Genomic DNA, 25,043 nt, shown 5'->3' on the forward strand with positions numbered 1-25,043 from the left:
CCTGGCGTTGCACACACCATGCTCTACCAACTGAGCCACAGGGAAGGCAGATATTACTGCATGATCAGAACTAGAAGCACAAGCATTTCGCTACATACGTAACGTTAGCTAGCTACATAGCTACATAGTTGTCTCTGTATCAAAGATACAAGATAAAGGTAAATGCAGCCACTGCTAGCTAGCCAACTCTACCAGCTAGCAGTACTGTATCATTTTTAGTCAATAAGATTTTTGCAACGTAAGCTTAACATTCTGAACTTTCAAGTTGTGTAGTCCACTTGTGTAGCTAGCAGGACTGACTTTGTGTTAGCTAGCCAGCGTTTAATTACTTCTGCGTTATGAAAGGAACTAGACACGGACACGAATGATCCATTGGTAGTTTATTGTAACCAAGTATTGGTGCTAACCGTGTGTTATTGGATGCTAGCATGCTAGTTAGCTACGGCGTCATAGGATACGGTGCACTGGGTGGGTTTCACGGAAGAATACTGTACCAAGTTATCTATCTGAATAAACTAAGTTTGAGCCTATTCCTGGAAACTTTGAACCACTGTAGTTTACATCAATTATCATTTCTAAAGTGAAAGTTGGAAAAGTTATATTTGAGTGTTTCAGTGAATGGTTAGTGAGGGAGGCCCTGCTGTCTCGCTTCCCCAGTTGTTTAGTTAATTTTCTTTCCAATCTCCTTTGCATTAGCGTAGCCTCTCCTGTAGCCTGTCAACTATGTGTCTGTCTATCCCTGTTCTCTCCTCTCTGCACAGGCCACACAAACGCTTCACACCGCGTGGCCGCTGCCACTCTAACGTGGTGGTCCCAGCACGCACGACCCACGTGGAGTTCCAGGTCTCCGGCAGCCTCTGGAACTGCCGGTCTGCGGCCAACAAGGCAGAGTTCACCTCAGCCTATGCTACCCTCCAGTCCCTCGACTTCTTGGCGCTGACGGAAACATGGATTACCACAGAAAACACTGCTACTCCTACTGCTCTCTCCTGGTCTGACCACGTGTTCTCGCATACCCCGAGAGCATCTGGTCAGCGGGGTGGTGGCACTGGAATCCTCATCTCTCCCAAGTGGACATTCTCTCTTTCTCCCCTGACCCATCTGTCTATCTCCTCCTTTGAATTCCATGCTGTCACAGTCACTAGCCCATTCAAGCTTAACATCCTTATCATTTATCGCCCTCTAGGTTCCCTTGGAGAGTTCATCAATGAGCTTGACGCCTTGATAAGTTGCCGAAAAGCTATTTTAAAATCTGACACCGGGATTGCATAAAGGAGTTCTGTATCTATAATTCTTTAAATAATTGTTATGTATTTTGTAAACGTTTATCAAGAGTAATTTAGTAAATTCACCGGAGGTTTTTGGTGTGTATGCTATTTCTGAACGTCACATGATAATGTAAAAAGCTGGTTTTTGATATAAATATGAACTTGATTGAACAAAACATGCATGTATTGTATAACATAATGTCCTAGGAGTGTCATCTGATGAAGATCATCAAAGGTTAGTGCTGCATTTAGCTGTGGTTTTGGTTTTTGTGACATATATGCTAGCTTGAAAAATGGCTGTGTGATTATTTCTGTCTGGGTACTCTCCTAACATAATCTAATGTTTTGCTTTCGCTGTAAAGCCTTTTTGAAATCGGACAAGATATAGATGTACAATTCTAAAGTGGTTGTTCCACTGGATATCATAAGGTGAATGCACCAATTTGTAAGTCGCTGTCACGTCCTGACCAGCAGATGGAGCTAGTGTTTTAGTTTTGGGGTCAGGACGTGGCATGTTTGTGTTGGGAATGTTTGTGGATGATTGGGACTTCCAATTGAAGGCAGGTGTGTATAGTTGCCTTTGATTGGAAGTCCTATATAGCTGTGTGTGTTTTTCTTTGGGGTTGTGGGTGGTTGTTCTTGCACTGCGTTTGCATAGCCTGTGAGACTGTCCATGGTGTGAGTATCATTTATTGTTTTGTTTTCCGGTGGATGCTTTGCCTTTTACCAATTAAAAGAATGAGTGTCCACACTTCCGCTGCGCCTTGGTCCTTCTCTCTCCCATACGACATGTTCAGCGACAAGTATGACATATTCTGTGACAGAACCACCCACCTACACAGGACCAAGCAGCGGAAGAAGGCTGGCGAGGACTGGGAGACCGAGAGGCACCCCCAAGAATTTTTTAGGGGTGGGCACAAGGGCTGTGTGACGGGGCAGGAGCTGCCCGCCAGTCAACCATCACCAGAGCTGCCCGCCAGTCAACAGTCACCAGAGCTGCCCGCCAGTCAACAGTCACCAGAACTGCCCGCCAGTCAACAGTCGTCGGAGCTGCCCGCCAGTCAACAGTCACCAGAGCTGCCCGCCAGTCAACAGTCGCCGGAGCGGCCAGACTGCGCTGAACTGCCGGAGCGGCCAGACTGCGCTGAACTGCCGGAGCGGCCAGACTGCCCTGAACTGCCGGAGCGGCCAGACTGCCCTGAAATGCCGGAGCGGCCAGACTGCCCTGAACTGCCGGAGCGGCCAGACTGCCCTGAACTGCCGGAGCTGCCAGACTGCCCTGAACGTCCCGAGCTGCCAGACTGCCCAGACTGTCCCGAGCTGCCAGACTGCCCAGGCTGTCCCGAGCTGCCAGACTGCCCAGGCTGTCCCGAGCTGCCAGACTGCCCAGGCTGTCCCGAGCTGCCAGACTGCCCAGGCTGACGACTGTTGACTGGCGGGCAGTTCTGGTGACTGTTGACTGGCGGGCAGCTCTGGTGACTGTTGACTGGCGGGCAGCTCCTGCCCCGTCACACAGCCCTTTGATTTAGGCTCTAGAGTAAATTGACATTTGCCTAGACACCTGAAGTAATTGTGTGTGTCAATGACTCAAATTCATTGACTCAAAAAGTTATATTATCACATAATAGACGGCATCGTTGTTAACAACAAAATCGACGCGTGCGCAACTATGGGGCAAAACAGATTTGCTTAGATTGACAGCATGTAAACTATATCATCTACAATGTTTAATGAAAACAAATACATTTGCACAATGAGCACTTGTCTCAAATACATTGTTACAGTTGTTGGTTAGCTAGCTAGCAAATTTTTGACATATTAGCATAGACATGATAGTCAAAACACCTCAAAATAAGGCATGGATTCAAGAACAAGATAATATTTGCTGAAATGAGCCATCTATGATTCCCCACATGGCAGCTTCTTGTCATTGTTGCTAGCTACAGTATCTGGCCATCCAGAATCACAACAACGCACTGCCTTCTGCTCCATTGAAGTGTGCGCATTGTTTCCGTGACGTTGTCAGCTAACCCGTCTATACGACCAGATAACATCTTATATGTATTTATTTTTTATTTAACCTTTATTTAACTAGGCAAGTCAGTTAACAACAAATTCTTACTTACAATGACGATCTACCCCGGCCAACCCTAACGACGCTGGGCGCCGCCCTATGGGACTCCCAATCACGGACGGTTGTGATACAGCCTGGAATCAAACCAGGGTCTGTAGTGACGCCTCTAGCACTGAGATGCAGTGCCCTAGACCGCTTGCACCACTTGGGAGCCCGTCTAAACTTGCAACATATAGGAATACTGTACATACCAGTAAACATTTTATTTATAAAAAATACTGCTGTGGTTTCTCCTTTTCTAGCCAGGGTCAGCAAGCCAAATTATGACAACTCAGATAACCTCATCGGTTCTGCAAACATATTAGTTGTGTTTGTTAAAATGTACACTACATGACCAAAAGTATGTGGACACTTGCTAATCGAGCATCTCATTCCAAAATCATGGGCATTAATATGGACTTGGCCCCCCCTTTGCTGAGTGATCTTAGGCTTGTGTGGGGCTGCTTGGCCATGGAAACCCATTTCATGAAGCTCCCGACGAATAGTTATTGTGCTGACGTTGCTTCCAGAGGCAGTTTGGAACTAAGTAGTGAGTGTAGCAATTGAGGACAGTCCCGTTTTGTGAGCTTGTGTGGCCTACCACTTCATGGCTGAGCCGTTGTGCTCCTAGACGTTATCACTTCACAATAACAGCACTTACAATTGACCGGAGCAGCTCTAGCAGGGCAGAAATTTGACGAACTGAAGGAAAGGTGGCATCCTATGACGGTGTCACGTTAAAAGTCACTGAGCTCTTCAGTAAGGTCATTCAACTGCCAATGTTTGTCTATGGAGATTGCATGGCTGTGTGCTTGATTTTATCACCTTTCAGCAACGGGTGTGGCTGAAATAGCCGAATTCACTAATTTGACGGGGTGTCCACATACTTTATATATATAGTGTACTTCTGAGTAGCTATGGGAAATGTTAGGGCGCAAATGAGAACATGTCATGTCCTAAGAGTTTCATCATCCTTGACAAATTAGTCTGTGAAGTAGTTTGGAAAAAATGTGTTGTTTAAAACCTCTTACTGAGACGGGATCGAGTTTGTGAAAAATCAGAGCGCCACATTTAAAACCACCAATCTAATAATTTCAATTTCTCAAACATAGGACTATGTTACACCATTTTATAGATACACTTCTCCTGAATCGAACCACGTTGTCCGATTTCAAAAAGGCTTTACAGCGAAAGCAAAACATTACATTATGTTAGGAGAGTACATCGACACAAATAACCACACAGCCATTTTCAAAGCAACTACATGCATCACAAAAACCCCAAACACAGCTAAATGAAGCACTAACCTTTGACGATCTTCATCAGATGACACTCCTAGGACATCATGTTACACAATACATGCATTTTTTGTTCGATAAAGTTCATATTTATATATAAAAACTGCATTTTACATTGGCGGGTGACGTTCAGAAAATATTTTCCCTCAAATAAGGGAAGCGCGCGGAAAATGTGACAACGAAAAGTAAAAAAAAGTTGTATTTCCGTTCATTCAAACATGTCAAACATCGATCTTTAGGGCCTTTAGAACGTGAAGATTCAGTAATATTTCAACCGGACCATTCCTGTGTCTTGAAAAACGTTTTGGAACAGAGCTACCTCTCTCGTGAATGCGCCAATGAAGTGATGTCCTTCCCTGGGTGACCAACTTCCCAGCCTTCTCATTCGGTCTCTGTTCATCGTAGACGCCTCAAACAACTTTCTAAAGACTGTTGACATCTAGTGGAAGCCTTAGGAAGTGCACAATTATTACTACGTCACTGTGTGTTCAATAGGAAATGACTTGAAGAGAGCCCATGCATCCAGATTACCACTTCCTGGTAGGATTTCTCTCAGGTTTTTGCTTGCCATATGTGTTCTGTTATACTCACAGACATCATTCAAACAGTTTTAGAAACTTCAGAGTGTTTTCTATCCACATCTACTAATAATATGCATATCCTAGCTTCTGAGTTTGAGTAGGAGGAAGTTTAATATGGGCACATATTTTTTTTGAAATTGACAATACTGCCCTCTATCCCTAAAGGGCTGCAAGAGGTTAACCTGTTGGGGGTAGGGGGCAGTATTGACACGGCCGGATAAAAAACGTACCCGATTTAATCTGGTTACTACTCCTGCCCAGTAACTAGAATATGCATATAATTATTGGCTTTGGATAGAAAACACCCTAAAGTTTCTAAAACTGTTTGAATGGTGTCTTTGAGTATAACAGAACTCATATGGCAGGCAAAAACCTGAGAAGATTCCTTACAGGAAGTGCCCTCTCTGACAAGATCTTGTTCTTCTTGTCTCTGTTTATTGAAGACTGAGGATCTTTGCTGTAACGTGACACTTCCTATGGCTCCCATAGGCTCTCAGAGCCCGGGAAAAAGCTGAATGATATCGAGGCAGCCCCTGGCTGAAACACATTATCGCCTTTGGCAAGTGGCCGATCAGAGGACAATGGGCTTAGGCGTGTGCACGAGTAGACCCCGTGCTTTATTTTCTTTCGTCTTTTTACCTAAACGCAGAATCCCGGTCGGAATATTATCTCTTTTTTACGAGAAAAATGGCATAAAAATTGATTTTAAACAGCGGTTGACATGCTTCGAAGTACGGTAATGGAATATTTAGAAATTTTTTGTCACAAAATGCGTCGTGCTCGTCACCCTTCTTTACCCTTTCGGATAGTGTCTTGAACGCACGAACAAAACGCCGCTGTTTGGATATAACTATGGATTATTTGGGACCAAACCAACATTTGTTATTGAAGTAGAAGTCCTGGGAGTGCATTCTGACGAAGAACACCAAAGGTAATCAAACTTTTCTAATAGTAAATCGGAGTTTGGTGAAGGCTAAACTTGCTGGGTGTCTAAATAGCTAGCCCTGTGATGCCGGGCTATCTACTTAGAATATTGCAAAATGTGCTTTCACCAAAAAGCTATTTTAAAATCGGACATATCGAGTGCATAGAGGAGTTCTGTATCTATTATTCTTAAAATAATTGTTATGCTTTTTGTGAAGGTTTATCGTGAGTAATTTAGTAAATTTTTAGTAAATTCACCGGAAGTTTGCGGGGGGTATGCTAGTTCTGAACGTCACATGCTAATGTAAAAAGCTGGTTTTTGATATAAATATGAACTTGATTGAACAAAACATGCATGTATTGTATAACATAATGTCCTAGGGTTGTCATCTGATGAAGATCATCAAAGGTTAGTGCTGCATTTACCTGTCTTCTGGGTTTTTGTGACATTATATGCTAGCTTGAAAAATGGGTGTCTGATTATTTCTGGCTGGGTACTCTGCTGACATAATCTAATGTTTTGCTTTCGTTGTAAAGCCTTTTTGAAATCGGACAGTGTGGTTAGATTAACGAGAGTCTTGTCTTTAAAATGGTGTAAAATAGTCATATGTTTGAGAAATTGAAGTAATAGCATTTCTAAGGTATTTGAATAACGCGCCACAGGATTCCACTGGCTGTTACGTAGGTGGGACGATTTTGTCCCGCCGACCCTAGAGAGGTTAATAACATAGGATAATGATATGTGAATGTTAGGGACTTAAATATTATTCAGATTCACACTTATTCCTCTGTGTCACATGTTATCTACTGTATGACAAAAGTAATATTCTCACACAATAAAACAACGCGCAACTATGGGACAAAACAGACAGGGTTGGATTAGATTGTTGACAGCATGTAAACTATATTTTGTCGCCAATGTTTATTGAAAGATTCACACTTATTTCTGATGGAGCAAAACAAATACGGAAGGGATAACACACACACACACACAAAATCTCTCCGCATTCGTACCATAGCAAAGGACAGCGATGAGCACAGCGGTGGCCACTAGTGTGTCCATGATAAGTTGTCTTTTGGAGTCCAGGTAGACCTGCATTGGTAACGTCCACCTTTAGTGATAATAATAATAAAACTTTTTAAAATTACGTTACAATGGTACTCACGTTTGTATAGTTTGCTTTCACACAGGGTAGCTGCTTGTTTAGAGCCATGACATGGACTCCAGGAGAACATTGCACAAGTGCAGATCCCAGTAAAGCATGGTAGACTGTTACAGTGGGGGAAAAAAGTATTTGATCCCCTGCTGATTTTGTACATTTGCCCACTGACAAAGAAAGGATCAGTCTATAATTTTAATGGTAGGTTTATTTGAACAGTGAGAGACAGAATAACAACAAAACAATCCAGAAAAACGCATGTCAGAAATGTTATAAATTGATTTGCATTTTAATGAGGGAAATAAGTATTTGACCCCCTCTCAATCAGAAAGATTTCTGCTTGTTACTTGTAAAAAAGACACCTGTCCACAGAAGCAATCAATCAATCAATCAGATTCCAAACTCTCCACCATGGCCAAGACCAAAGAGCTCTCTAAGGATGTCAGGGACAAGATTGTAGACCTACACAAGGCTGGAATGGGCTACAAGACCATCGCCAAGCAGCTTGGTGAGAAGGTGACAACATTTGGTGCAATTATTCGCAAATGGAAGAAACACAAAATAACTATCAATATCCCTCGGCCTGGGGCTCCATGCAAGATCTCACCTCGTGGAGTTGCAATGATCATGAGAACGGTGAGGAATCAGCCCAGAACTACACGGGAGGATCTTGTCAATGATCTCAAGGCAGCTGGGACCATAGTCACCAAGAAAACAATTGGTAACACACTACGCCGTGAAGGACTGAAATCCTGCAGCGCCCGCAAGGTCCCCCTGCTCAAGAATACATATACATGCCCATCTGAAGTTTGCCAATGAACATCTGAATGACTCAGAGGACAACTGGTGAAAGTGTTGTGGTCAGATGAGACCAAAATGGAGCTCTTTGACATCAACTCAACTCGCCGTGTTTGGAGGAGGAGGAATGCTGCCTATGACCCCAAGAACACCATCTCCACCGTCAAACATGGAGGTGGAAATATTATGCTTTGGGGTGTTTTTATGCTAAGGGGACAGGACAACTTCACCGCATCACGTTGAACGGGGCCATGTACCGTCAAATCTTGGGTGAGATCCTCCTTCCCTCAGCCAGGGCATTGAAAATGGGTCGTGGATGGGTATTCCAGCATGACAATGACCCAAAACACACGGCCAAGGCAACAAAGGAGTGGCTCAAGAAGAAGCACATTAAGGTCCTGGAGTGGCCTAGCCAGTCTCCAGACCTTAATCCCATAGAAAATCTGTGGAGGGAGCTGAAGGTTCGAGTTGCCAAACGTCAGCCTCGAAACCTTAATGACTTGGAGAAGAGCTGCAAAGAGGAGTGGGACAAAATCCCTCCTGAGATGTGTGCAAACCTGGTGGCCAACTACAAGAAACGTCTGACCTCCGTGATTGCCAACAAGGGTTTTGCCACCAAGTACTAAGTCATGTTTTGCAGAGGGATCAAATACTTATTTCCCTCATTAAAATGAAAATAATTTTATAACATTTTTGACGTGCGTTTTTCTGGATTTTTTTGTTGTTATTCTGTCTCTCACTGTTCAAATAAACCTACCATTACAATTATAGACTGATAATTTCTTTGTAAGTGGGCAAACGTACAAAATCAGCAGGGGATCAAATACTTTTTTCCCTCACTGTATCTCACTGGTCGTCCCCAAAGCCAACACCTCCTTTGGCCGCCTTTCCTTCCAGTTCTCTGCTTCCAATGACTAGAACGAATTGCAAAAACCGCTGAAGCTGGAGACTTACATTTCCCTCACTAACTTTAAACATCAGCTATCTGAGCAGCTAACCGATCGCTGCAGCTGTACATAGCCCATCTGTAAATAGCCCACCCAATCTACCTACCTCATCCCCATATTGTTTTTATTTACTTTTGCACACCAGTATTTCTACTTGCACATCATCATCTGCTCATCTATCACTCCAGTGTTAATTTGCTAAACTGTAATTACTTCGCTACTATGGCCTATTTATTGCCTTACCTCCTCACGCCATTTGCACACACTGTATATAGACTTTCTTTTTTTCTATTGTGTTATTGACTGTACGCTTGTTTATTCCATGTGTAACTCTGTGTTGTTGTTTGTGTCACACTGCTTTGCTTTATCTTGGCCAGGTCGCAGTTGTAAATGAAAACTTGTTCTCAACTAGCTTACCTTGTTAAATAAAGGTGAAATAAAATATACAAGTAAAAAAACTATGACCAATCATATAAGCCAGATAGGGTTATCATGTACACGCCCTTATATCAGTCATCAGTAAAAAAGAGGGTGTCTTCTCCTGCTCCTGCATTCATCCCAGTCATCAGCAACAGAGCCCCGGGGTAGGCACGTCTGACATCAATGACTACGCAACTACAATAATTAATATGGTCAATAAATTACAAAAGTTAACAGCCTACGTGTTAACAGTATGTTATTGGTGTAATGGAATGTTTTGCCTTTTGTGGTAGGTTTTGACACTTATGTAGGTGTCATAACAGCCATAAAATAACACAATATGCCACAACAAGTCTAAATATATGTCATAACAGGTTATGACAAGTTGTCAGCTTTTATGTCATATGTCAAGTAAAGTGTTACCCTTTACTTTTACTCAAGTATGATAATTGGATACTTTTTCCACCACTGCTTATGTCACGTTAATGATATCTGAGTGAGAGTGACTAACAAAATCAATGGGGGCCCCCTGGAAGTCAGGGCCCCTGGTTTCATGCCCTGCGTGCCCGGTCGGTATTCGGCCATGATTACTACAAGTTTAGATAACTGGCTAGACTAACTTACCAATCTAAAAATGGTTAGCTGACATGGCTAACTGAGTGACTATCAGTGACAAAACAAGAGAAACTGCTGATGCTCAACCAAATTTTAAAGTACACTAAAGTGTCAAAACAGCCACAGTCAATTCATCAACGCATGACAGACCACTGGTGAACCACCGTGTCTCGCGACCCCCGTTTCAGTCCCCAGTATGTATGCTGCAATAGCTTGTATGTACCAGGGGGCAAGGGTCAGCTTGTCTTATCTGGTGCACTGTGAGACAGCAATCATGCTCCCACTAATTTCTCCCCCAACCCCACCCTGCTACCTAACACAATCACAAAGAGTACATCAAGACAGACAGTAGAGCTTATAACAATCATAAACATAATCATCATTTAAAGTTGTATTGAAACGAATCAAAAACAAATCCCTCACTAACATTTCTTCAAACCTTTCAAGATCTTTATTAAGCCAAGAACATCATGAATAAAATAAAAAGTGCGTAGAAAAAATGTAACAGGTTTAGAAATGTTGTATACAACTATGTACAGACAAAGTTCGCTTTGTGCCAAGGTAACAGAACCATGTTCAACACGCAGTGAGAGATTAATTTTAATTTTAAATATTTAAATAATCCTACAGAAATAACACAAACTGCATTTATTCATTACTCTGAGGCGGAGACCCCTCCAAACCCCAACTAAAATCCAAAACATGTAGATTGTGTCCTTTGATGCATGCACAGCCAGCTCAGTGCCTTAAATTGGGTTGCACATTCGAGCCAGCACAGCAACAGTTGGAAACCAAGAGCAAGTTACAATATCCATATTAGCATATGACTTAGAATGAAGCTGGATTGGCCATGCATTCTAAGTGGTATGCTACAGTCAGTGCTTGACTTGGGCTAGAACAAACAGAAACTTGAGTTCCAGCACCACAAGCACTGGCTGAAGTAGTTATTGTAACAGAGTCCAAACATTATCTTCTCTTGTTTATGTCATGGTGAGCCACAGAGGTAGTACACCCGCGAGAGACAGGGGAGAGGAGTGTCACTGTCAGGTAAGCAGAGGGGAAAACAGAGAAGATAAAGGACGACTAACTGAACATAGACTTTGACCGGGTATTGTACTGTAAGTTTCATGCCCCTGTTTAAAATTAGTGGGTGTTCAGTAGCGAATATAAACCAGGTTAATATTTGACAACACATATTTATTTATTTTCATTAGCATTTTGATTATTCATTTATACCAATATACAACAATACATATAGGGTTGTAAAATGATAGGGAGGGAGTAGAGTACTATCAAAGCATTTTTTCCCTCACCCCAAACCATATTACTTTCCCCAATATTAAAGTCTGGAAGATCATGAACAAAACAGCACAAAAACAATAGTGAAAATAAGTATACCTGGCAGACTAAAAACATGTTTCATTATTTCTTTCTAGAGGGGTGCAACAAGATATGTTTTCACAGATCTAAAGCATGGCATTCTAATTTCAAGTACAGGGGAGAAATGAGTGGAGAACATGTTTAAAGGTCGGCTCAGCGATATGATGTAGATACAGAAAGTAAACAGCATACTGGGTCAATTTCCGCAACAACTAGAGCACTTAAGAACGAGGTTCAACTTTGCCACTGTTTTGGTGCCCTTGCTAACACGCTGCAACCTTGTGAACTGAACTTGTGCACATGTGCAGACACTTTGTTAGATTGAAGTCTTGCTATTCGTGGCAATGTCATTTCGCTGAGTCTACCTTTAATCATGTAGGGATTTCATTAAAAACATAGGTGAAAGCAAACTTTTGGGTAGTTTTCATCAGCACCTTCAAAAAAGAACAATCTGAACCTGCCCCATGCTCATGAGAGTCTCTGGCTATGTCCTAAATGTCACCTTATTCCTTATGGGCCCTGGTCAAAAGTAGTGCACTATGTAGGAAATTTGGGATGCAGACTGTTATAATGGTCTCCATAATATCGAAATGGACAATTAAAATATAGCTGCTCTAAAAATGTATACTGGAGGTGGCTTGGGTCAAAGTAAAAAAATAAAACAGGCTTTTCTTTGTCCAATTAACAGGTCAGTATTGCCTTTTATGTACAGCAACGCTTGCGCTTATGACCATGGAAAATAAGGTGCTTAAATCAGTTGCCTCCACTTGAATGTAGCCTTCTATTGTCATAGCTACAATAACATGGAATTCCTCTTTAAAACAGAGTAATTGACTGATGAGAAACAACTGAAATGAAGTACATAACCAACCACATTTCTGGTCCAAGTGATAAGCACCACAACTGTGGAATATTTAGCTCCATTTTTAGAGGCCATTGGCGACTGAGTCAAGAACGTAGACAAACCAAGCGAGTTGACCATGAGATTGCGTAATGTCACCAGTGTCCGAAATTACTGAGGTCTGAATCAACTGGGTTGCCTTGCAGGCCTAGAATAAATGCCTGTAGCTGTAGACATTTTGTCTCTCTCAAAAACACTGATAGCTCTTCATACCACAAACGTGTTGTATCATTTGGCGCCCTTTTTGGTTTCTGCGACAGAGGGAGCGGCTCAAGAAGCCCTCTAGGACAGGGTTTTTCGAAACTCGGTCCTGGGGCTCCCCCTGGGTGCACGTTTTGATTTTTGCCCTAGCACTACACAGCTGATTCAAATAACCAATTTATCACTAAGCTTTGATTATTTGAAATCAGCTGTGCAGAGCTGGGGCAAAAACCAAAACGTGCACCCAGGGGGGCCCCAGGACCGAGTTTGGAAAACCCTGCTGTAGGATAGAACCCAAAAATGTTCACCAGTCAGTCTTTTAAATTAAACTGCGTCATATCAGTCAGACTTTAAATTAAACTAACTACGGAGGAGGCTCCAATTCATCAGTACTTATTGGCAACACTCCTATCGCCATATCATTGCATTTTCCCTCGTCTCCTGGTCTCTCCATATTCCTCTATGAATTCAAGTACTCCTCCAACGTGGTGTGTTTGGTTGGTCTTTTAGTTGAGGAAGCGGCGGCAGCGCCTGGCGGCACAGTTGCAGTGCAGCTTGCTGCCGTCATCCTCAATGGGGAACTTGTAGTCGTAGGTGAGCTCCTCGCCCCGGTAGATCTTACGCAGGGCGAAGATGACGATGTGCTTGTGGCTGTCCACGAGGATGACGCGTGAATAGCAGTTGGGCTCGCACGAGTGATTGATGAAACGGGCGGCGTTGCCGTGCATGGTGGCGTCCACCACATCAAAGTCATCAATGCGGAACATGTAACAGCCGATGCCCTGACGAGGAGATAAGAGGGTTTTAGATAGTACTTTATTGAAAACCCAAAGGGGAAAAGTTTGCACCAGCTATTAAAACACCAATACACAAAAGACACACTAAAAGCCTCACACCATGAATGCATGTTAAAAATCTAAGTGCGTAGATTAAAATGTATCATTGCGAATGGTAAAAATATATTTAGTTATTGAATGGAATTAGATGCATTGCTGTATATTTTGCATTGCTGTATTTTCCTCTGTATTCAACATGATCGGTCCATTGATTGTTGTTGACCAACCTTGCTGTCATAGTACTTCTCTTTCTTGTCTGTGAGAACAGCACGGATGACGTTGCCTGCGTACTCGATCACCATCTCCCCTGCCTCAATGTTCCTCTTGCAGAACAGACCACGTCCATGAATTTCAGACCTAGGATAAGGAAAATATTAAATAAAGAGTGAAAGAGAAAAATATTAAGTGTGAAGTATTTCACCCTAAAAAACAAAGTAATCATAATACTAATAATATTAGAACGTTTAAAAATAGTTTCTTAGTTACCTGTAAACCCCCACTGCTTCCTTGGAGGTCTTCTCCAGGTGTCTGAAGCGCATGGCCATGGGAAGCTCTGTGCTGGTGGCTCGTCTATGAGATGGGAACATGGAGAATACTGTAGGTTAGAACTTATTTCACTCAGAACAATTAAATGACAGCATTAACTCAATGGTAATTGTGGAGTTGTCTAACCTGGTGGATTTCAGTGGGACGTCATCATCCTCCTCGTCATATGGCGTCGACATGATGTCAGGCAGCTGTCTGTGTTGAGATGCCAAGAAGTTGAACATGTCGAAGGTTGACTTCCTGTGAGGGGACATTGGCAGAGAGGGAATTTGTTTAAATGCAGGAGATGTAGGACGCGGGCTATAACATTCAGATTCAATGACTTTACAAATCTGACAGTAAGCTTCAAAATGAAAATCACCTCTACATTCTATTAAGGGATAACATTATGGTGCTCTTATGGCGAGATGGCTCGGTCCTCAACATATCTATTTTAACCACAGACATCAGTGCTTGGTTCTTACCGTGAGTAGACCTCAGCGCGGGCGCAGCCACTGGGGTTGATGGGCAGCTCGTCGTCAGGGGTGTCGTAGCGATGGAAGCGAAAGCGGTATTGTTTACACCCGGCGGCGCCCTGCAGCTGCTCCAGTAGGAAGATGACAGCGTCGTGGAGCAGGCCCAGAACCCGCGCCCCGCTCACCCCGCCGAGGGGCAAAGCCTTCAGATGGAACCCTGCTCGGGCCTCCAAGACGCCGTCAATCACCGCTCGCCACGCCACTGAGGGAGGGCGAGGCAAGAAAGAAAAAAAAGGATATGAATAAGAAAGTAAAATAATTATACTGCATAGGGTCATTTCACTGGACTCAGATTAAGCCTAGTCTAGGAGTTAAAAGCCAGTACAACAGATTCTGCATAGAGAACGGTTTTATATACAAATAGGAATAGCTATATCTACAACTATGTAAGTTACAGCTAGTTCCGTAGTTAGGCTGAGATTCTCACCCTCTATGCTGTCTGCCTGTACATGGAAGCCATCGTCGCTGGTGATTTCAAAGCGCAGGTGGGGCTGGTTCCTGTGGGCGAACTTGGTCTTGTCCTGTTTAGGTGGCGGCGTGTCGTCGTCTGAGCTAAAACCTGAGCGGTGTTAAGAATAGGAAGGTTAAGTCAGATTTTATTGATCAGAAATTATAAATATTTTCTATCATTCATAAGACTTCAAATATGGGTTTTTGGTTGAACGGGAAAAAATATAAAATAATCATATGTAAAACCGCTCAAGGTTGCCCACCTGAGTAGGGGCCCCAGTCAGAGAGATCTCCATGGCGCGCGCTGACCCACACGTGGGTTTTCCCATGGATGTTGCTGCTACTCTGAGTGGTGCTGCTGCTGGGTGGACGTAGAGTGCTGTTGGGCTGACGCTCCATCTGAGGTATGGGAGGAGGTCTAGAAGACAGGACACACAGACATGGTGTTATATGAATTCATTCAAACTAAGGTATAATAGAGTTGAGATACTGCTGTGCTACTGAAGGCTTCTATGGAAAGGGGTGCTCATCTGGGTTGAGTCATTGCAAAAAAAGAAATGTGGTGGCGGACCGACTGAAGTCAAAAGACGTCAGCTTTTTTTGTATTAATAAAAGAGCACCTATGTACCCTTTTGGGTCATGGTGGAGACAAAAACAGCTAGGCTAATATGTTTTTTCATTAGTTCCCTCAATATAAAAAAGTAATTCCCTCAATTTTATTAATCCATTCCCTTAATTTAGGAATTTGTTCCCTCAATCATGTAATTGTCCTCTGAATCGGCATTCTGTCGCCCTCTTCACTCCTTTCCCAGAAATTCAGAAACATGTTGCTGCGTGTGTGTGTTTGCATGCGTGTGTGACTGACTAATTTAGCTGCTAGCTAGGCATCTTGCTCGCTATACCTATATAGCGACTTAGCCAACCAGGCACAGATAGAGCCAGAGCCGCTTTAAACCATCTATGTTCATAACTAAAACTGATAGCTATTTGCTATGTTGCGATGACAGTACGTTCACCTGGATATTAGCCAATTGCCAAGCTAGGATAGGTAGCTAACGAACTCCGCCGGAGTATAGACAGGCTATAGAACAGCTAAGATCATAGAGCAGAGCCAGACGGAATTCCTGCCTAGCGCAGGGATGAGAGCACATCATTGCACCTGTTAACACCGAAGCCTCTTGGAAATTATGCTCAATAAATTCACATGCCATTCCCTTCTGCCTTTGATGAGTCACATGCTTGTTAACAATCATAAACACATCCAAGCGCTTGGCTGGTGCCATGTTTTACTGGAGGTATAGCCCTAACTATATGCATGAGGCCAGTGAAACACTGTTGCAGGGATGAGAGGTGTGCAAAATGGACAATGTTCATGTTGTATAAGTGGCATGAATCGGAGTTTGCACAAAGTGTATTTGGTTTGCATCATTCAGTTATGACTGCTCGCAAGGCTCCAGGCTTTTCAGGCTATTGAAATTACTTTGCCTAATTAATGGGTTTTGCACGCCATTATTTGCCCCTATGATTTGTTTGCATATGAAAACACAAACTGGAAATAAGCTGTTGAATGGTCAGTGATCATCACCACGTGAAGCATGTAATTAACTAAATATAATTACATTTAGGCTGCAGTATGTTATCTGCCAAGTGGGAATAGGACTGTGGTAGGCCTACATAAGGAGAATGCCATTCTTATAAGCCTAGGCTACACAAATCCTCAAGGAGTCAGGAGTAGCTTTTCATTTGAACCATCATTTATCAAGTCAGCCATGGTTCTGAAAGGGGACTAAAAAGGCAGTAAAAGAGTGAGGTTCATATTCAAACAAAAAGAAAATCTTTGTTGAAACAAGCATTTCGCTGCACTTACGATAGCATCTGTAAATCTGTGTACGCAACTAATAAACTTTGATTAGATTCATTTCAAGCCCAGATTGAAGTAGAATTCAATGAACTCTGATCAATTCATGATAAGGACATGTGCTCGGATCTGCAGGGGAGAGCCAAGGGAACAAATTAAACAATTGAGGGAATGGATTAATAAAATTGAGGGAGCAACTTTTGATATTCATGGAGAAAAAAATAAATTGAGGGAATACATTTTTATATTGAGGGAACGAATAAAACCCCCCAGAGGGAACGAATAAAACCCCCTGAGGGAACGAATAAAACCCCCAGAGGGAACGAATAAAACCCCCCAGAGGGAACGAATAAAACCCCCCCCAGAGGGAACGAATAAAACCCCCCCCAGAGGGAACGAATAAAACCCCCCCCAGAGGGAACGAATAAAACCCCCCCCAGAGGGAACGAATAAAACCCCCAGAGGGAACGAATAAAACCCCCCAGAGGGAACGAATAAAACCCCCCAGAGGGAATGAATAAAACCCCCAGAGGGAACGAATAAAACCCCCAGAGGGAATGAATAAACCCCCCCAGAGGGAACGAATAAAACCCCCCCCAGAGGGAACGAATAAAACCCCCCAGAGGGAACGAATAAAACCCCCAGAGGGAACGAATAAAACCCCCCCAGAGGGAACGAATAAAACCCCCAGAGGGAACGAATAAAACCCCCAGAGGGAACGAATAAAACCCCCAGAGGGAACGAATAAAACCCCCCAGAGGGAACGAATAAAACCCCAGAGGGAACGAATAAAACCCCCAGAGGGAACGAATAAAACCCCCCCAGAGGGAACGAATAAAACCCCCCCAGAGGGAACGAATAAAACCCCCCAGAGGGAACGAATAAAACCCCCAGAGGGAACGAATAAAACCCCCCCAGAGGGAACGAATAAAACCCCCCCAGAGGGAACGAATAAAACCCCCAGAGGGAACGAATAAAACCCCCAGAGGGAACGAATAAAACCCCCAGAGGGAACGAATAAAACCCCAGAGGGAACGGATTAGTCTAGCTGTACTTTTCCTTCACCATGACCACTAAGGCTCTCCGTGCCTATGCATTCTAAAATTATTTGGGGATTTAAAATGAACCTTGCAGTGTGTATTTCTGGCATCCATCTTGCTACGGTCACATTTCAGAAGAAACTAACCTGATATTCTCAGGTTCTGGTGGTGGGATGACCTTGAGCTCAACTTTCTCCTGGTCCAGATCCAGCACATCTTTCATTGTTGGGGCTTTGATTCGAACGCCACTATTTCTGTGTGAAGAAAACAGTGACTCTTAGTCAGTAGAAATCTATCAATCAATATCTTTAATTGTCCAAATTGGAAAATGTGTAGTGCAATCAGGGTTACAACATTAAAAAGTTAAAGAAGAAACAATAAATCTCATATCGTAGATATGGTACTCTGCCTTACCTGCTGCCATCTAGGTCATCCACGTCACTAGAGGGCAACTGCGGGAGGAAATCAGTCTTGCATTTCTTCTTGCCGGGACGCTCAGCGACGGAGGACACTCTCTTAACGCGGACCTGGGACTGGGACTCGGGTACGATGGCCGGCTCGTGACGGAGCATCTGTCCAGGAGCGGCAGAGATGGCTACAGGGGACTGGAGTTTGTTGAGGAAGGGGTGGACCTGGAACTGGGATGGGCTCAGCTGAGATGGGCTCACCCTGAGGATATTAGGCCGTATCCGAGAGGGCTCACGATGAGTAGCCATGGCTCTGTCTAAAATAGCTTGGGCCTGGTTGCCGGGCACAGAGACGCACTTGACCCTCACTGGTTTTGCTCCACTCGTCACAGGCATGGCTTGGACCAGCACTCGCCCATCATGCAAACTCTGTGGGGCCCTGATCAGGAGATTGGTGTTGCTTGCTGGTGTGATGTTTCTGTTAGAGATGGTGGTTGATGTGGTGGTGTTGTTTCTGTTAGTGGTGATGAGATGTGAACTATGGAAGACTGTTGTCCGTGGTGAGGGTGATGATGTAGAGGGTACGACCACAACCTGGGGAAGTGCCCGCGGCAGGGCACCACTGCTGTGGATCATCTTGGCGATCTGGCTGATGCGGCTGTAGGAAGGAGAACTGGTGCTGACCGTCTGGAAGGTGTTGGTATTTGGATCTTTCATCAGAATCTGACCTTGACGGTTGACAAGCAGAACTTGCGGGGACGGGGCTGAGTTGGAGGCACCAGACAGAATAGTGGCCGTCAGCTGCTGCTGAGCTTCTTGTCTGGGGGTGGCCAAGCGGATAGCGATAGCTCTGCCCCTAGTGGCCCCTGTCTGTAAGGGTATAGAGTTCATGCCGTTTATTACAAACGGGGTCGGGAAGGCGGTGGAGGGGACTGTCCTTGGAACGGTTCGAACAACGATGGGAGGGGAAGAGGAGGCTACATTCAGAGGCAGAGCAGGTGCAGAAGGTAGGGACACCCTGAAGATTTTCTTCTGTGTTGGTGTGGGTTTAGGAGGAATAGTTTTTATGCTCACAGGACTAGGGCGTTGCATGACTTTGATGGTTTTTACAGGATGTTTTGTGTTGGGTTTGGGTTTGGGTTCCGGCTCGAAGTCTGGGTCTCCCATTTCGTCGTCCACTCCAATGAGAGAATCTGTAGAGGAGCCAGAGCTGTCACTATCGCTGTCATCAAGAGCTGCTTTTTTATTATTAGCCAGGTACACTCTGGTGCCGTCGTCAGCTGAAACAAAATGGCCACTACTTGGGTCCAGAAGAACCTCATTCTGGGATTCCGTTTGGTCAGAGTCCATCAGAACCTCCTCTTCAATAGACATGTCGTTATTTGGGTCACAGGTTTCAAACACTTCTTGACTGTCAGCCCCCTGAGCTTCCCCACTCTTCCCCTCTTCCTGAGTTTCTTCCTGATCGCCGGTAGCCTCACTCGAGTCACTCTCAGAGCCATTATCCGCTCCGTCAAGCTGAGCAATGGACTGAGATGTAGGAAGTGGTGGGGGGAGGGGGAGACCTTCCTGCCCTGAGTCCTTGGCGGCTTCGCACACCACCGTACGAGAGAACTTCAAGTAGTGATCCATGTCCTCGTCTGAGGAACCGTTCTCCAGATCATCTTTAGAGGCCATGGCTTTGGTGAATACTGGAGCCTTGTTGTTGGCGTCCATGTTGTCCCTACCCTGAGTCTGGGTCTCCTCCTCTAGTGCCTCCTCCTCTTCCATATCTCCTCCACCTGTATGGGACCCTCCACAGTGAAGCGCCACAGTCTCGTTCAGCAAGGCCTCGTCAAACTCCAGCTTGGCGTTTAGCACTGAGGCCACCGCCACGTCTGCGTCCGCCACGTCGAATGTTGTGAAGGGCAAGTCCTGATCCGACATCAGGGGGCCGATGTCTGTGTCTTCCTCCATGTTATTTGCTGTCAATGTGATCCCGTTTGAGGGCGCCACCACTGCTTTCTCTGGCTCAGATGAAGCTAAGAAGTATTGTGGCACCTCAGCGGACACTGGAGTTCGGATTTTGAATGGCTGTCTGATCCTGGAGGAGTGGCGGAAGGCCAGATGGAGGTTGGAGGGGGGGCTGCCAGCGGCGCCAGGCCGCAGGGAGAAAGGGTGGGTAAGACTGGAGGGGGACAAGGGAGGGGAGCCCCAGCTGGAGGAGCCAGCGAGAGGTCGTACTTGCCGAGGGGAACTCAGGTTTTCACTGGTTCTGGGAGGGCAACTGAAGGGGAGGGACCTGGGGTGGAGGGTGCCCCCTGAACGAAGCGTCATTGGTCCCGCGAGGCCGTCGGTGGGGGAGGAGGAGTCCCCTGAGTGGCAGCTCAGAGACAGGCGACGCGGCCGGCGGGTATCGTCCAGGTCTCTGATAGTCAAGATGTGGTGGGATTTGGACATGGCACTCCCTAGAGAGAAGAGGATCACCAGTCAGTGTCATGGCAGAAAAGTAATATTAACATTTTACATTGAGGTCATTTAGCAAACTCTCTTATCCTAAGGGACTTAGTTTATTCAATTTAAGGTTGCTAGGTAAGACAACATATCATATTGAGTAAAAACGTTCCTCAATAAAGCAGATATTTCACTGTTAACTGACTTAGATATGAAACTAATATAAACTGGTATTGATATCAAACTTAATGTCTAAGGGAGTGGTGTTACCTGGGGAGGGAAGAGGTCGAGATGTTCCTCCTGCTGGTCTCCTGGTTTGTGAGTAACTAGGGGTTTTGGCCCCAGGCTCCTGTTTCAGGGGAGACGGGGTTGTGCTGGGAGATACCTCAATGGGCGGAGGACTCATCACAGGCTCTGGAATATCCATTTCTGGTCAAGGAACAAAAAAGGAGCATTATTTACTTTGAGAATTAGTAGATTGTCCCTTTTGAATAGAAAATATTGTACGATCCCCGTGTACTTAAGTTGTTATACTTATCCTTCTGTTATTTATTTCAATAGAAAATAAACAAATATAAAATAGGGGACATCAAGGTTATCCATTGAAGTGCTCCACCCTACTACCAGATAGGGGCAGGTTAGGTGTATGGGTTTCCTGACCTTGATAGTAGCTGGGGCTGTGGGCTATGGTTCGGTTCTCCTCCTGGTCCCACCACAGTGGTTCCCCTGGCTTCTCTGGGAGTGGAGAACACACCTCTGTCACCTTAAAGGTGTACTTACAGCGCCGACGAGGGTCCACTGTGCTCCAGTACAGCCGAGAGCACCTGGACGGAGGAAGAGGGAGGGAGGGAGGGGAAGGAGAAGAGGAAAAAGGTGAGTAAAGTAAAATATATAAACAACCCAATATCCTTCTAAAATTAACTCGGGGGAAGCTATCCTACAAAGTAACTCAGGAGTTTTATACGGCCATTAATTTCTTATATTAACAGTATATTAAATTAGACAATGACAACCCTGATTACATAATTCAGAAATGGATTATTCAACAGGAATCAAAATGGATGCTGTCGATGTCTGGTCACGTGAATTATTGGCCACTTACTGATAGCCCACAGGACACAACCTCGCTCCATTGGCTGATAGTTCAGTCAGCACACCCAGCCTGTTGATCTGCAGAGAGCCTGGATATAGAAGGAGACAGATGGATAGTTTCAGAGGGTTTCACATGTAAAAAGAAGAATGATTGTTGGCGGTAATATAAATCCCTTACTGGCCATACTTTTACAGCATATGGGTCACACCTTCCAAATCAAAAGCAGGGAGCGCATTGACATAGGCTTTGTTCCCAATTTCACCCTATTCCCTATGTAGTGCACTACTTTTGACCAGAGCCCGGGGCTCTTGTTTACCCTTTACACTCATACCCGTATATGGGTTGAAAATGACATGTTCCTACATTGGAACGAAGTGGCTATAAAGTAACATGCTATACGTCAGAGCTCAGGGTCTCTGCTTTACAGGTTTTGACTGACAGCAGTTCTGAACTTGAGCACTGCGTGCAACAAGAGGTTTTGCTGTAAATTAAGAGGACTATGTGTTTTGAAAGATGAGACGTAGAGGATTAAAATAAATACCGCTTTTGTGTCATACAAGCAAGTCTTAATGTGCACTTCGCATTTCCATATAAACTCATGAAATGTACAGAGTCAACGTTTACGACCACTATGTTTGATGTATGTTTGATGACATGGCGTTTTACCCTGGCTTGTCCTTAACCAAATGAGCCGTTTTCTGTATTGTGAAGCAAATTTGCAGCGGACCACGCATCTGAATGCACTCCTGACTCCATTCTATGCGCACCAAAATTACGATCTGCTTCTCTGAGTTGCCTTGTGAAAGCTTAACACTAAGATCTAGCTAGTCATGTTGGTAATAGAACAAGCATTCAAATGACCCAGATAGCAATTTATAATGGACAGTTTTTGGATTGCATAAACAACAGTAACTGTGTGACGGCAGGGATGCAGAGCTGTGTTCCAAACAAAACAACTACAAGTGTGTTTGCTCTAGTTCCTCAACGGCACAGCTAGGAGAGCTCAAAAAAAGCACCTTGCAGTTGACTCTTCTTTAAGTCATAAATGTGCCTTGAATTTTCTAAGGAACTGTGTACACTTTGGAGGTGTGGCCACTTGGAGACACCAGTTTGACCTCACTCAAACCCTTGGCATTTTTTTTGTCTTATGTTGAACCTACCCCAAATTTTGAAAGAATATTCATATTAAGTTACTGAATGTATCCATAGTATTTTGAGATTTCGTTATCAACAAATGTGGCGATAAGTACAGTAACTGTAAAATGCACATAATATCAACAGTGTAATGTTTGCATTCAGTCTTGTGTTAGGTGAACTGCAGTGTCCTCACTTTTAGTCTAATAATCTGCCCATAATCTCTAAACTGTTCCCTTTTAATTGCTACCATGGTTATGCATATGCTTTCCATATTTCTTCTGTAAGTAAAAAATATTTCAATTTATCCCCATCCATATAGGCCAATTCCCACGAGTGTAAAGGGTTAAAAGTACTGCACTACATAGGGAATAGGGTGCCGTTGGGGATGTACCATACACACCAATGGTCATATTTATAGACTCTGGCTCCAGGCCAGTCAGAAACTTCCGACGGAGGCTGATCCCTTCGAAGTCCACGTAGACCCGCCGGAGAACTTCGAACCCATTCCCAGACACCATCTGGAGAAGAGGGGAAACGGGAGCGTAAATCCTGAGCAGTAGGTGTGTGGGTGTGTCCTGAGACATTGGCCCTAATGCTACACAATAAGTCACCAGGTGTGAAGTTTGAATGCTGCTGACAAGTCACAGTGAAAGTGGTGGTGCTCAAGGTTGGAAAGACAACTCTATGTTTGTTTATGTGTGTGTGTGTGTGTGTGTTCCTCATTAGCCCATATATAAAAAGGTTCACCTTCTCACTGACGAGGTCGCGGTGCCTGGAGCAGAAGACCTTCCTGTCCTCCTGGAAGAAACAGTTGCGGGCACGGGCGCACATGAAGTGGTAGTTACTCTGACAGGACGAGAGACAGCAGCCCACCGTCGCCCCCGCCTGGCCACAACGCTCACAGCGCTGTAGGGAAGAAAGGTGGAATGAGTGCAAGGAGAGGAAAGAAAACAATGAATGAGAAAGACTAACGGAAAAGTCCCTGAAGAGTAAACATTCTCATAAATAAATGGGCATAACAGACTTGACAATTCTCTCTTTGGAACAATAAAGTTGATATCTTATGACAATGTTAGAAACGGGCAACTGAATACTTATGCCTGAATACAAAGCCTATCGGGTAAGGATGTACTCCAGCTTTGATCTGTGGGAGGTGTATGAAATGTCACCCTATTCCCTACATAGTAAACCATGGGTCCTGGTCAAAAATAGTGCACTATATAGGACCCTGGTCAAAAGTAGTGCACTATATAGGACCCTGGTCAAAAGTAGTGCAGTTTATAGGGAACATGTTGCCATTTGAGATGCAACTATGGTGAATTTCTATGCATTCCTACCATGTGACGCCCCCTGGAGACAGCACTGTGTACTTGGAGCAGAGCTCCGTTGTCTTCGTACACCTCAGCGGACCACAGGCAGCAGTTAACGTGGGCCCACTCGTTCTGCCCCAGGTACAGCAGTCTGCCCGCGTCCTAAAATAAAGACGAGGACATTCAGATTTAGAACGGACCTGAGACAATAGCTGGTAATACCATTACTGTGGGAATGATGTACTATAGAATTGTTTCACAACTCCGGTCCTTGAGTACTCCCAAATAGAATACATTTTGATGTAGCTGCATAAAAGCACACACGTAATTCAACTAGTCAAGTGCTTGATGACTAGTTGAAATGTGTTCCCTTTCAGTCAGTTAACTTCAGTACAACATACTATGGGGGAGTCGCATTCTCACGTCTTCGGTTGAAGAATCTACAATCACTCCTGACAAGGCCAATGAAATCTGCGCCTCGCTGGAAGCCCCTCCTTCCACAGGTGATAAGCGTAAGACTCAGATTCACTCTTTCAGTTATTCCGCTCTTCACCTTGGTGTGAACAGGAACATCTCATGCTAGTAAAACAAACAATTGGAACGAGACAATCTTACGTTGTGCCAACTAATCTGTCCCTTAGTGGTAGAGCGTGCCCCCCCAACCCCCAATCCGTTTGTGTGCGAGATTAGGAGACGGCTTGCACAGTTCCCCTACTAGTTCGCAGCGCAGGTTCTCTTGACAAACGTGTAGTATTCTTTAAGGGGCTCTTTAACGATATTGACTTCCTCTCCAAGGTGCCTGTACCTCGGCT

General features: G+C 44.4%; 1 protein-coding gene across 3 annotated transcripts in view; it reads right to left on the reverse strand.

The window, feature by feature from the left end:
* Positions 1-13,002: 13,002 nt before the first annotated feature.
* LOC115173397 (histone-lysine N-methyltransferase 2B) overlaps positions 13,003-25,043 on the reverse strand; it is a 64,639-nt gene continuing 52,598 nt past the window's right edge. For all 3 annotated transcript variants that reach the window (XM_029731433.1, XM_029731434.1, XM_029731432.1), the window contains exons 23-37: positions 24,259-24,393; positions 23,669-23,827; positions 23,322-23,439; positions 21,794-21,872; positions 21,352-21,515; positions 20,962-21,120; positions 18,266-20,705; positions 17,998-18,105; positions 15,217-15,371; positions 14,931-15,062; positions 14,453-14,705; positions 14,115-14,228; positions 13,929-14,012; positions 13,670-13,799; positions 13,003-13,388 (exon numbers count right to left, since the gene is read on the reverse strand). In XM_029731433.1, coding sequence (XP_029587293.1) covers positions 13,113-13,388; positions 13,670-13,799; positions 13,929-14,012; positions 14,115-14,228; positions 14,453-14,705; positions 14,931-15,062; positions 15,217-15,371; positions 17,998-18,105; positions 18,266-20,705; positions 20,962-21,120; positions 21,352-21,515; positions 21,794-21,872; positions 23,322-23,439; positions 23,669-23,827; positions 24,259-24,393 — 4,506 coding nt within the window. In that variant the 3' untranslated portion in view covers positions 13,003-13,112. The remainder of the gene's footprint in view (positions 13,389-13,669; positions 13,800-13,928; positions 14,013-14,114; positions 14,229-14,452; positions 14,706-14,930; positions 15,063-15,216; positions 15,372-17,997; positions 18,106-18,265; positions 20,706-20,961; positions 21,121-21,351; positions 21,516-21,793; positions 21,873-23,321; positions 23,440-23,668; positions 23,828-24,258; positions 24,394-25,043) is intronic.

Source organism: Salmo trutta, chromosome 34, assembly GCF_901001165.1.
Source record: "Salmo trutta chromosome 34, fSalTru1.1, whole genome shotgun sequence".
In the NCBI taxonomy this organism is placed as follows: Eukaryota; Metazoa; Chordata; class Actinopteri; order Salmoniformes; family Salmonidae; genus Salmo; species Salmo trutta.